This window comes from Ranitomeya imitator, chromosome 1 (assembly GCF_032444005.1).
Source record: "Ranitomeya imitator isolate aRanImi1 chromosome 1, aRanImi1.pri, whole genome shotgun sequence".
Lineage (NCBI taxonomy): Eukaryota > Metazoa > Chordata > Amphibia > Anura > Dendrobatidae > Ranitomeya > Ranitomeya imitator.
The window spans coordinates 31,030,006-31,043,597 of NC_091282.1; the positions used below are offsets into that span (position 1 = coordinate 31,030,006).

Genomic DNA, 13,592 nt, shown 5'->3' on the forward strand with positions numbered 1-13,592 from the left:
TTGACGTCGATGTATATCCTAATACATCCCCCATGGTCACTAATGTTGTTATGTACATGATGATGAAAGGAGGGATAGATTCTTCTCGATACTCGCCGATCTTTCTTCTTTCATCTTTCCGTCAGCTCATTCCGGCTACATCCTCTTATTGATCAGTCTGTCTGCCCCATTGTTACTAATTAGGTGGAAATTGTCAACAAAGTGCGACAGGAAAGGGTCTGGTGGGACCCCAGATCTCTTCTGCAGCATTATCTCCAGAGGATAAACTCATTTTCTGCAGCAATAAACGGCAGCGTTGTACGCGACCCATCTCTCGGCTTCGATCCACAAAGTGCGGCTCCGGCTAATGATTCCTGCAGGTAAAAATCCTCTGTGTTTTGGAATTTTCTTCCTTTCTTCTTGTAACTTTCCAGCACCTGTAATTTATATCATTTTTCATCAATAGATGTAATTGGTCTCCTGCAGGCAGTCAATGCCAATACACGGGGGAATGTGTACAATTAATTTTTACTGCGGCTCCTGCTGATAATTTATTAACCTTGTCTATCATTTTGTTTGGTTTCGCGGTGAATTTATCGAAGCGCTCGGAGTTTATGCAGATGGGCTTTAAATATGGCGCCCATGAGAAACGAAGAAGATGAGAAAATGTATTGAGAAAGTCCACGGACGCCATAAAGCACTCGACTCCGTCACTTTATATTGTCCTCTCTTCTTATACGACTGATGGATGGAACCAGAACTAGGTTGCCTCTTTCACTTACTTAAAGGCGAGACGTCACTTGCCATAGAAATATAATTTTTTTTTACCCGTTGAAAATGCCGCTGTTCTCCTGAATCCGGCGATGTTTTTCATTTATTCCTGCGCCTCTCGGTTGTTCAGATATAGCCCCATCTTCTAGTTTCTTTCTTAGACAAATAGGTGTAGCCCTTAAGATGACGCCCACAAGGAACAGCCAACCACCACACCCATTTGTCTTACAAGACTAGATTCATATACAGGGAAGAAGAAGCCATATCTCAGGAATGGAGAGGCGCAAGAACAAAAGAAAAATATTGCCAGATTCAGAAAAACAGCGGCATTTGGTCCTTTTTTCATATTAACATGAAAATTCCTTTAAGATGTGGAGTTTTATGAGGTTATTCGGATTCCTATGACAACTATGAATGGAGAAAAGCTTTAGAACAAGTCCCATTTCCTTCTCTATATCCTTATGTAACGCTCTTTGGGACATGGATACTGCTGAGGAAGGTGATTAGATCTCTATGACAACTCTGACTGCACAGGGAACGGGAATATTACAGGCAGAAGAAAACCCTGATCCTATGGTCTGTCAATATATATACTTTACATATTCTGAAAAACCACAGAGGCTGCAACATCATTAACAAGAGGCACCAATAACCAAACAACACCATGAAGACCAAGGAGATCTCCAAACAACACCATGAAGACCAAGGAGATCTCCCAACAACAAGAATACCAAGGAGATCTCCCAACAACAAGAAGACCAAGGAGATCTCCAAACAAAACCATGAAGAGCAAGGAGATCTCCAAACAACACTATGAAGAAAAAGGAGATCTCCAAACAACACCATGAAGACCTAGGAGATCCCTAAAAAACACCATGAAGACCAAGGACATCTCCCAACAACAAGAAGACCAAGGAGATCTCCCAACAAAACCATGAAGAGCAAGGAGATCTCCAAACAACACCGTGAAGACTAAGGAGATCTCCAAACAACACTACGAAGACCAAGGAGATCTCCACATAACACAAAGACGACTAAGGAGATCTCCAAACAACACTACGAAAACCAAGGAGATCTCCAAATAACACAATGAAGACCAACGAGATCTCAAAACAACACCATGAAGATCAAGATGTCCAAACAACACCATGAAGAAAAAGGAGATCTCCAAACACCATGAAGACCAAAGAGATCTCCAAACAACCCCATGAAAACCAAGGAGATCTCCATACAAAACCATGAAGACCAAAGGAATCTCCAAACAAAACCATGAAGGCCAAGGGGATCTCCAAACAACATCATGAAAACCAAAGAGATCTCCAAGCAACACCATGAAGACCAAAGGCATCTCCAAACACCATGAAGAAAAATGAGATCTCCAAACAACCCCATGAAGACCTAGGAGATCTCCAAACAACACCATGAAGAAAAAGGAGATCTCCAAACAACACTATGAAGACCAAAGAGATCTCCAAACAACACTATGAAGACCAAGGAGATCTACAAACAACACCATGAAGACAAAGGAGATCTCCAAACAATACCATGAAGACCAAGGAGATCTCCAAACAATACCATGAAGACCAAGGAGATCTTTAAACAAGTCAAGGACAAAGTTGTTGAGAAGTACAAATTAGAGATGGGTTATCAAAAAATATCCCAATCTCTGATAATCCCAAAATTACTATCAAATCAATGATCACTAAATGAAAAGAACATAGTACTACAACAAACCTGCCAATAGAGGGTGCCCAGCAAAACTCTCAGGGCGAGCAAGGAGGGTATTAATCAGAGAGGCAGCACAGAGACCAACCCTGAAGACCAGCCAACCCTGAAGGAACTGCAGACTTTCCAAGCAAATACTTGATTAGCTATCCATATGACTACAATAAGCCGTACACTACATAGAGGTGGCCTTTATGAAAGAGTTGGCAGAAAAAAGCTTTTACTTATGCACAAAAAATTTAAGGTTCGTTTTAAGTTTGCCAAAAGACATGTGGGAGGCTCCCCAAATGTACGGAGGAACGTGCCATGGTCAGATGAGGCCAAAATTTACCTTTTTGTCTGCCAAAGTAAATGCTATGTCTGGCGCCAAATGAACAGAGCTGATTACACCAAGAACACCATCCCTACAGTGAAACATGGTGGTGGCAACATCATGCTGCTGGAGCAGATTTGCCTTGAGGAATGGGTAAAAATTCCAGTGACGATATGTGGAAAACTCATTAAGACTTTTCCAAAGCGACTTGCAGCTGTAATTGCCACACAAGGAGGGTCTACAAAGTACTGACTTTAGGCACAGTGAATAGCTGCTCACGCTGATGCTTTCAGTTATCTTATCCAATTCATTGTTTTGCTTCACAAAAAAAAATAAAACCAAATGTTCACAGTTTACATGAACTGATGGAAATCCTTAAAAAGAACAGTGAAATTCCAGGTTGTGAGGTAGCAAAACTTGAAAAATGCCAAGATAGGGGGAGGGTGAATATAAGTTCCTTTAGGATGTGCCTCTTGATGACAGTGGTGTTTTGAATCCCTATGGCAACTCTGAATGTACATGTATTTACAAATAGATTTCCTGCAGCCTTATGCTCCACAGATCAGCACAAGGATAAAAAACATAGCAAGGTGCAGATTATCACCACCCCAGTCATTCGGGGTTCCAGTGACACTCCACTATGAACAGTGTGTTGCTTTTGCGCTGATTGATTTCTTGATTTTCTATATTTGTATCAGTCGGAGCAGAGGTTTTTAACAGACGGCTCCTGATTCTCTGCATGGAGAAACTCTTGATTTTTTTTTCCGTTATTTCATCCATTCCCTTACCGTGTAGCCGTTGATGGTACTGGCGTGTTGCCGGGGCATCCTCCATTGTACACTGAAGGCCGTACAGTTAATCGCTTCCAAATGAATGTCCAGAGGAGGCCCGAGCCGCTCTGCAAGATGGAAAGTCACAGAATTAATTACTAATGTAATACAGACTGGATTCTACATCTGATAAAGAACTGACCCTGGTAGAGAGCCTACAGTTGGAAGACAGACCCTGGTAGAGAACTGACCCAGGTAGAGAACCAATCCTGGTGGAGAGTCAATCCTGGTAGAGAACCGGCCCTGGTAGAGAACCAATCCTGGTGGAGAATTAACCCTGGTGGAGAACCGACCCTGGTAGAGAACTAACCCTGATAGAGAACTAACCCTGGTAGAGAACCGACCCTGGAAGAGAACTGACCCTGGTGCAGAATTGACCCTGGTAGAGAACCAACCCTGGCAGAGAACCAACCCTGGTAGAGATCTAACCCCCGTAGAGAACCAACCCTGGCAGAGAACCAACCCTGGTAGAGAACTAACCCCGGTAGAGAACCAATCCTGGTAGAGAATTAACCCTAGTAGAGAACCGACCCTGGTAGAGAACCAACCCTGGTAGAGAACTGACCCTGGTGGAGAACCAACCCTGATAGAGAACCGACCTTGGTGGAGAACCTTTCCTGGTAGAAAACCAACCCTGAAAGAGAAGCGACCCTGGTAGAGAAGCAGCCTTGGTAGACAATTGACGCCGGTGGAGAACTGGCCCTTGGGAGCAACAATCTACTAATGCAACTACAGTTACAAAATACTGTAAAAAGAAGCTGAGGACGTCAGGGGTCTTCAGCAAAGCTGTCCCTACCAGGCGACATGTCACTTGCATTACTGCCAATATCACCCAGCACAGTGTGGATGGGGATCTGAGACTCTTCAGCTGCCAGGACCACGGACCATCAGTCTGTCATCTAATGAGGGGCATTTTTACCAGCCTATAAAGCTTCTGCTCACTTTTGGATTGTTATTATGTAGCAGGAGGTGAAGGACACAAAAAGTGGCAAAAGCTTTGTTGGGGGAGGAGGACAGATAATAGAAGAGGTTCTGTTGGAGGGGTGCAAAGATACAAAGTGGAGGAGCAGTGCGGGTGTAATAAAGGGAAAGGGGGGCACAAAGTGCAGTGACTGTGAGAGCACAAAGTATATGTCAGGGGCTCTGTCAGGGAATTTAGTGTCAGGGGCTCTGTGGGGGTATAAGGTGGTAGGGGTTCTGTGGGGGTATAAGGTGGTAGGGGCTCTGGGGATATAAGGTGGTCAGGGCTCTGTGGGGGTATAAGGTGGTAGGGGCTCTGGGGATATAAGGTGGTAGGGGCTCTGTGGGGGTATAAGGTAGTAGAGGCTCTGTGGGGGTATAAGGTGGTAGGGGCTCTGTGGAGGTATAAGGTGGTAGGGGCTCTGGGGATATAAGGTGGTCAGGGCTCTGTGGGGGTATAAGGTGGTAGGGGCTCTGGGGATATAAGGTGGTAGGGGCTCTGTGGGGGTATAAGGTAGTAGAGGCTCTGTGGGGGTATAAGGTGGTAGGGGCTCTGTGGGGGTATAAGGTGGTCAGGGCTCTGTGGGGGCATAAGGTGGTAGGGGCTCTGTGGGGGCATAAGGTGGTAGGGGTTCTGTGAGGGTATAAGATGGTAGGGGCTCTGTGGGGGTTATAAGTTGGTAGGGGCTCTGTGGGGGTATAAGGTGGTAGGGGCTCTGTGGGGGCATAAGGTGGTAGGGGCTCTGGGGGGGTACAAGGTGGTAGGGGCTCTGGGGGGGTATAAGGTGGTAGGGGCTCTGTGGGGGCATAAGGTGGTAGGGGCTCTGTGGGGGTTATAAGTTGGTAGGGGCTCTGGGGGGGTATAAGGTGGTAGGGGCTCTTGGGGGGTATAAGGTGGTAGGGGCTTTTGGGGTTATAAGTTGGTAGGGGCTCTGGGGGGGTATAAGGTGGAAGGGGCTTTTGGGGGGTATAAGGTGGTAGGGGCTCTGGGGGTTAAAAGTTGGTAGGGGCTCTGGGGGGGTATAAGGTGGTAGGGGCTCTGGGGGGTATAAGGTGGTAGGGGCTCTGTGGGGGTATAAGGTGGTGGGGTACAAGTTGGTAGGGGCTCTGGGGGGTATAAGGTGGTAGGGTCTCTGGGGGGTATAAGGTGGTAGGGGCTCTGTGGGGGTATAAGGTGGTAGGGGCTCTGTGGGGGTATAAGGTAGTAGAGGCTCTGGGGGGTATAAGGTGGTAGGGGCTCTGTGGGGGTATAAGGTGGTGGGGTACAAGTTGGTAGAGGCTCTGGGGGGGTATAAGTTGGTAGGGGCTCTGTGAGGGTATAAGGTGGTAGGGGCTCTGGGGGGTATAAGGTGGTAGGGTCTCTGGGGGGTATAAGGTGGTAGGGGCTCTGTCGGGGTATAAGGTGGTAGGGGCTCTGGGGGGTATAAGGTGGTAGGGGCTCTGGGGGGTATAAGGTGGTAGGGGCTCTGGGGGGTATAAGGTGGTAGGGGCTCTGTCGGGGTATAAGGTGGTAGGGGCTCTGGGGGGTATAAGGGGATAGGGGCTCTGGGGGGTATAAGGTGGTAGGGGCTCTGGGGGGTATAAGGGGATAGGGGCTCTGGGGGGTATAAGGTGGTAGGGGCTCTGGGGGGTATAAGGCTGTAAGGGCTCTGGGGGGTATAAGGTGGTAGGGGCTCTCTGGCGGAATAAAGTGGCAGTGCCTCTGTGGGGTTATGATGAAAGGAGCTCTATGGGTGTAATAATATAGTGTGGGCTCTGAGTGGGATTAAAGTGTTTGGATACCCTTCATTGGATATATGATGTCAGGGGCTCTGTGAGGACTTATAAAGTCACAAGGGTTTGTGGGGGGCATCGGGCGCCAGGCTCCCTCTGTGGGGGGGCATACGATGGCAGGCGTAAGATAACAGCCATTTTAAAAGTCGATAAAATAAAAACTGAATCCTGAAATGCAACAAACCAAATAGCTGTCGCCATCAATAATGGAGACTCCCCATCATGTCCGGTAACTGACAGCGCAGTCACCGTATATCTGGCTGTCAGCACAGGTTGAATTATACAAGAAGCAAACACTAAATGTAAATCCGCCATCACCGGCCCCAGGTGACTGTCACTGCGGCTTTTATATCACTTAGCATTGAATTAACAGACTTGTTCTCCAGCATGGGGTGAAGTGACGGGTAACAATCCCCGGGGGGCGCCACAACAGACATTTACATAGTGACCAGAAATGACCTGTTAGGAGCCATCACTGTCATCATCCATCTTCTGCTTCTTATCTTACACAATCTTTTTTTATCCTGCTCTCAGGTGATACAGTTGTATCCAGTGCAGACAATGCTCTGTGAGCTAAACATCCCGATCTCCAGACTGTTACATTGTAACAAACCAGCAGAAGGATCTGTGCAGCTACTGCTGCTGTGTTCAGCTCACAGAGCATTGTCTGCACTGGATACAATGTATCAGTCTGGAGTCCCAGAGCATTGTCTGCACTGAATACATTGTATCAGTCTGGAGTCACAGAACATTGTCTGCACTGGATACATTGTATCAGTCTGGAGTCACAGAGCATTGTCTGCACTGGATACATTGTATCAGTCTGGAGTCACAGAACATTGTCCGCACTGGATATATTGTATCAGTCTGGGGTCACAGAGCATTGTCTGCACTGGATACATTGTATCAGTCTGGGGTCACAGAGCATTGTCTGCACTGGATATATTGTATCAGTCTGGGGTCACAGAGCATTGTCTGCACTGGATACATTGTATCAGTCTGGAGTCACAGCATTGTCTGCACTGGATACATTGTATCAGTCTGAGGGTCACAGAGCATTGTCTGCACTGGATACAGTGTATCAGATGAGAGCAGGACTAGATACATTATGTACAGGCAACAAGTGTTCTGATTCACTGGCAGCAAACACGTCTCTTGAAATTAGCGGTAAATTGTAACGTAAATGTATTATAAGGTTGTAGAACTTTTCACTAAGAAAATAACTTACTTCAACTACAAAGGAGGGCAACAAAATTAATAAAGGGGATGGGAGAACTACAATACCCAGATAGATTAGCGAAATTAGGATTATTTAGTCTAGAAAAAAGACGACTGAGGGGCGATCTAATAACCATGTATAAGTATATAAGGGGACAATACAAATATCTCGCTGAGGATCTGTTTATACCAAGGAAGGTGACGGGCACAAGGGGGCATTCTTTGCGTCTGGAGGAGAGAAGGTTTTTCCACCAACATAGAAGAGGATTCTTTACTGTTAGGGCAGTGAGAATCTGGAATTGCTTGCCTGAGGAGGTGGTGATGGCGAACTCAGTCGAGGGGTTCAAGAGAGGCCTGGATGTCTTCCTGGAGCAGAACAATATTGTATCATACAATTATTAGGTTCTGTAGAAGGACGTAGATCTGGGGATTTATTATGATGGAATATAGGCTGAACTGGATGGACAAATGTCTTTTTTCGGCCTTACTAACTATGTTACTAACTAAAACTAGGAAAGTAGAACAGAGCAAAAACAAGTCTGTGCAATCTGACGAGACAATTGTCTGTAAAGCAAATAGTGCGTTGCTTCATTTACCTAAATAGAGACAATGCAATCAGAGGTGCACACACAAATCACTAAGGTCCATAGAAAAAACATATGTGCATCTATCTGTCCCATACACAGAGCTTATTGTGTGTGGATTTATAGAGTTCCCAATGAATTCTGGTGACTGTAAAATCTGTACTTAGTGAGCTCCCTCTAGTGGTGGCTGAAGAAATCTGTATGTAGTGAGCTCCCCCTAGTGGTGGCTATATAAATCCGTATGTAGTGAGCTCTTCCTAGTGGTGGTGACTGTATAAATCTGTATGTAGTGAGCTCCCCCTAGTGGTGACTGTATAAATCAGTATGTAGTGAGCTCCCCCTAGTGGTGGCTGTATAAATCAGTATGTAGTGAGCTCCCCCTAGTGGTGACTGTATAAATCAGTATGTAGTGAGCTCCCCCTAGTGGTGACTGTATAAATCTGTATGTAGTGAGCTCCCTCTAGTGGTGACTGTATAAATCTGTATGTAGTGAGCTCCCCCTAGTGGTGACTGTATAAATCTGTATGTAGTGAGCTCCCCGTAGTGGTGGCTGTATAAATCTGTATGTAATGAGCTCTTCCTGGTGGTCACACTATAAATCTATATGTGGTGAACTCCCCCTAGTGGTGGCTGTATAATCTGTATGTAGTGAGCTTCACTGTTACTGACCGTTAAAATGTGTTTGTAGTGAGCTCCCCTACTGGTGGCTGTTATAAATTTGTATGTACCGTAGTTAGCTTCCCCTAGTGGTGACTGTATATATGCGCATATACTGAGCTCCTCCTAATAGTGGATGTATAAATATGTATGTAATTAGCTCCCTCTAGTGGTGGCTGTATAAATCTGTATGAAGTGAGCTCCTTTAGTAATGGCTGTTTAACTCTGCATGTAGTGAGCTTCACATAGTGCTGACTTTATAAATCTGTATGTAGTGAGCTCCCTCTAGTGGTGGCTGTATACATGTGTATTTAGTGAGCTCCCACTAGCGGTGGCTGTGTAAATCTGTGTGCAGTGAGCTCCCCCTAGCGGTGACTGTATAAATCTGTATGTACTGAGCTCCTCCTAGTGGTGACTGTATAAATCTGTATGTAGTGAGCTCCCTCTAGTGGTGGCTGTATAAATCTGTATGTAGTGAGCTCCCTCTAGTGGTGACTGTATAAATCTGTATATACTGAGCTCCTCCTAGTGGTGACTGTATAAATCTGTATGTAGTGAGCTCCCTCTAGTGGTGACTGTATAATCTGTATGTAGTGAGCTCCCTCTAGTGGTGACTGTATAATCTGTATGTAGTGAGCTCCCTCTAGTGGTGGCTGTATAATCTGTATGTAGTGAGCTCATCTAGTGGTGACTGTATAAATCTTTATGTAGCCAGCTCCTCCTAATAGTGTTTGCATAAATCTATATGTAGCGAGCTCCCCCTAGTGGTGACTGTATAAATTTGTATGTAGTGAGCTCCCCTAGTGGTGACTGTATAAATCTGTATGTAGTGAGCTCCCTCTAGTGGTGACTGTATAAATCTGTATGTAGTGAGCTCCCTCTAGTGGTGACTGTATAATCTATATGTAGTGATCTCCTCCTAGTGGTGACTGTATAAATCTGTATGTAGTGAGCTCCCCCTAGTGGTGACTATATAAATCAGTATGTAGTGAGCTCCCCCTAGTGGTGGCTGCATAAATCTGTATGTAGTGAGCTCTTCTAGTGGTGGCTGTATAAATCTGTATGTAGTGAGCTCCCCCTAGTGGTGACTGTATAAATCTGTATGTAGTGAGCTCCCTCTAGTGGTGACTGTATAATCTGTATGTAGTGAGCTCCCTCTAGTGGTGACTGTATAAATCTGTATATACTGAGCTCCTCCTAGTGGTGACTGTATAAATCTGTATGTAGTGAGCTCCTCCTAGTGGTGACTGTATAAATCAGTATGTAGTGAGCTCCCCCTAGTGGTGACTGTATAAATCTGTATGTAGTGATCTCCCTCTAGTGGTGGCTGTATAAATTTGTATGTAGTGACCTCCCTCTAGTGGTGACTGTATAAATCTGTATGTAGTGAGCTCCCTCTAGTGGTGGCTGTATAAATCTGTATGTAGTGAGCTCCCTCTAGTGGTGACTGTATAAATCTGTATATACTGAGCTCCTCCTAGTGGTGACTGTATAAATCTGTATGTAGTGAGCTCCCTCTAGTGGTGACTGTATAATCTGTATGTAGTGAGCTCCCTCTAGTGGTGACTGTATAAATCTGTATGTAGTGAGCTCCTCCTAGTGGTGACTGTATAAATCTGTATGTAGTGATCTCCCTCTAGTGGTGGCTGTATAAATCTGTATGTAGTGACCTCCCTCTAGTGGTGACTGTATAAATCTGTATGTAGTGAGCTCCTCCTAGTGGTGACTGTATAAATCTGTATGTAGTAAGCTCCCCTTAGTGGTGACTATATAGATCTGTATGTAGTGAGCTCCCCCTAGTGGTGACTGAAGATAACTAGAACTTTCTCATCTCACTATAAAGGGAAGGATACTTTAAAAATTTGTAAACCTTATAGTTTAAAATGTGTCATTACTGTTTATGTGATTAATTTATATACAGGATATTTCACAGGGGGTGTGCCATTAATTGATAGATTATACCAGCCAGTGTCTTTATATATTATGACATACCGGATCGGCTTTACCAGTCTGCCCAGTTCACATGTGGCTTTTAATGAAATCCTGCTCTCGCCTGGTAATGGTCTCGCAATCCTTTGATGCCTCAGATGTGTAACGTGTCCGTGAGTCAGACGTCATATCTGTGCTGTTCCATGTATATTCCTCAGTTTCCATGTATGTTGTTATATTTTACTCTGCTGCCACCCAATGGCCTTTTTCTGTATGGCAGCTTGTTTTTCATGTATTTCTTGTGGGCATGTCTTACATCCGGTTCAGGGGTCAAATCTTCTCTTCCTCTGGCAGCCATTTCCAGTTTACTTTCTGTTATGAGAGGACGTGCTTTTGAACTGGGCTTAGGCTACGTTCACATTAGCGTTACGCTAATGTGCGTCGCTGTTGCGTCGGCGACGCAGCGGCGACGCGCCCCTATGTTTAACATAGGGGACGCGTGCGTTGTTTTGGTGGCGTTTTTCGCCACGTGCGTCGTTTCCGACGCTAGCGTCGGACGCAAGAAAACGCTACATGTAGCATTTTCTGTGCGTCCGATTTTCGTCAAAAACGACGCACGCGTCGCAAAACGCGCGCGTTTTTGCGCGCGTTTGCGCGCGTTTTTCCGTGCGTCGCCGACGCAACGGCGACGCTAATGTGAACGTAGACTTAGGAAGGCATCAGTCTTTCGACCACTCTCTCATGCTGCTCACACTTGCAGACACACTTGGTGCTACATCTTACTGTACCCTGTCTACCCTGCATTTCTGGAGAAGTTCTGTATTACCAGTTATACGCTGTATGTCCAGATCTACAAAATAAACAAGTCTGGATTACACAATCCCTGGAGTGCATCATCTCTCTGGACGCTGAGCAGCATTGGTCCTGTCTGCCTCACATCGAAGAAATACGGAGGTACGATTATCTCTCACAACACTTATTAATCAACCACACCTCCATTCGCCTCATGTGGGGACAGAACAGTCGAAAGACTGCCTTGAAGCCCGGCCAGAATCACCCTTATATCACTAGTCACGTGCCCGCTCTCTGCCCGCTCACATACTGCAGCCCTGCTCTGCTAAGAAATCTCCTGCAGCATCACCTCAGACTGCATTGTACATAAAGACTCTCTGTATATTATACCGCACTGCTGCAGATCGTCGGACCGCAGAACCCCACAATTCTCCAACAACACCTTGGGAATCTTATCAGGGGGTCGCAACTAAGCTGCACCGCAATTTCCAGCCCCCAATTCAAAGGTTCAGTTTCTTAAAGGGACAGCGCACCTTAAATCAAAATGGCCGAAAAGGACCTTCCACAGTTCCCCAATGCTGAAACAGCAAATACAACCTGATACTGTCCATTATGAAGACCAGGAAGCAGAGCCCGCTTCCACAGCAGACCCAGATGCACGACCAGTACGTTCCATCAAGCCAACATTAAAGGTCCTCGAGAATTACTGTTCCACAAGGGATGAGTTCAATGATAACTTGGACGACCTATGGGAACGAGTCGCCTCCCTTATGTCAAGCGTCCAACGCCATAAAAATGATGCAGCGGGTTTACAGGACACTATAAGACAGCTAGACGTGGCCCACGGCAGATACAAGAGACTGTCCACAAAGTATGCTGCCTTCCTAAAAGAATCTAAAATCGACGAAGCCCTATCAGAGTTAAGCAAGGCAGATTCCACAGACAGAGAAAGGGACGCCGCCGTGCAAGACGCCAAAGATAAAGCGGAGCTTCGTATCACCCATCTGCAAGAAACTAGATCGCACAGGTCAGCCTCGTCTAAACACTCTGCTCGGTCATACAAATCATCCTGCTCAAGAACTTCAGCCCTCAGCGACAGAATCCTAGAGGCCCGTTTAAATGCAGAGCGGTCCAAACTAAGACGTTCATACACCGAAAAGAAAGCAGAAGCAGAGGCTAAAGCAGAAGCAAAGAAAGCAGAAGCAGAGGCTCGAGCAAAGATTCTTCAAACAGAAGCACAGGCTCAAGCAAGGATTCTTCAAACAGAAGCAGAGGCTAGAGCAAAGATTCTTCAAACAGAAATGGAGGAAGAAATTGCATTAGCCGAAGTAAAAATACTCGAGCAAGCATTGAAGCAAAACCTCGACCCAATTTGCCTGCCACCACAGGAAGAAGACGACCCAGCTGTTCGTACCAGAGACTACGTGCAGAAACAGATACCTGCAGCGCACACCTTCTCCAGTGACGTTCAACCCAACATTGCGGAAACGTCCAAGTCAGCCCAACCTATGGTGCCAGTATCGCCCACAGCCCCTACAGAGACCCAAGACCAACGCCGTGATGTACCCCCTCAGGAGCAATCATCATCGCAAGACGACCACAAGGCACACTCCAGCCCGCCTCCACAGTTCAAGCAGCAGTCATCGGAATCTCTAGAGGTTAAACCACAGCTCAACCCTGCAGCGACATCATTCTACCCGGGAACAATTCACCCTTCCACGCCACACAGCTTATACGCCCGAGGGGCACCACAAGCTAATATGGTAACAAGGAGTGAAGGATCAGACATGTCCGAGTTTGCCAGGTTCATGGTGAGCAGGGAGCTAATCAGCACTAGCCTCTCAAAATTCGACGACCGTGCAGAGAACTACAGAGCCTGGAAAGCAACCTTCAAGGCCGCCATTGCTGATCTCAACCTATCCGCGGAGCAGGAGCTCGACCTCATGGTAAAATGGTTGGGTCCTGAATCCACAAACCGTATCAAGAGTCTTAGGACCGTCTATGTGGGGCAAGCTGAAGCAGGTCTCGCTGCGGCCTGGCAGAGACTTGAAAGAACCTACG

The 13,592-nt window shown here is 46.2% G+C and overlaps 1 protein-coding gene across 1 annotated transcript in view; it reads right to left on the reverse strand.

The window, feature by feature from the left end:
- Positions 1-13,592, reverse strand: part of EGFLAM (EGF like, fibronectin type III and laminin G domains) — a 184,540-nt gene that overhangs the window by 117,750 nt on the left and 53,198 nt on the right. The window contains exon 2 of the mRNA XM_069745931.1: positions 3,577-3,686. Coding sequence (XP_069602032.1) covers positions 3,577-3,686 — 110 coding nt within the window. The remainder of the gene's footprint in view (positions 1-3,576; positions 3,687-13,592) is intronic.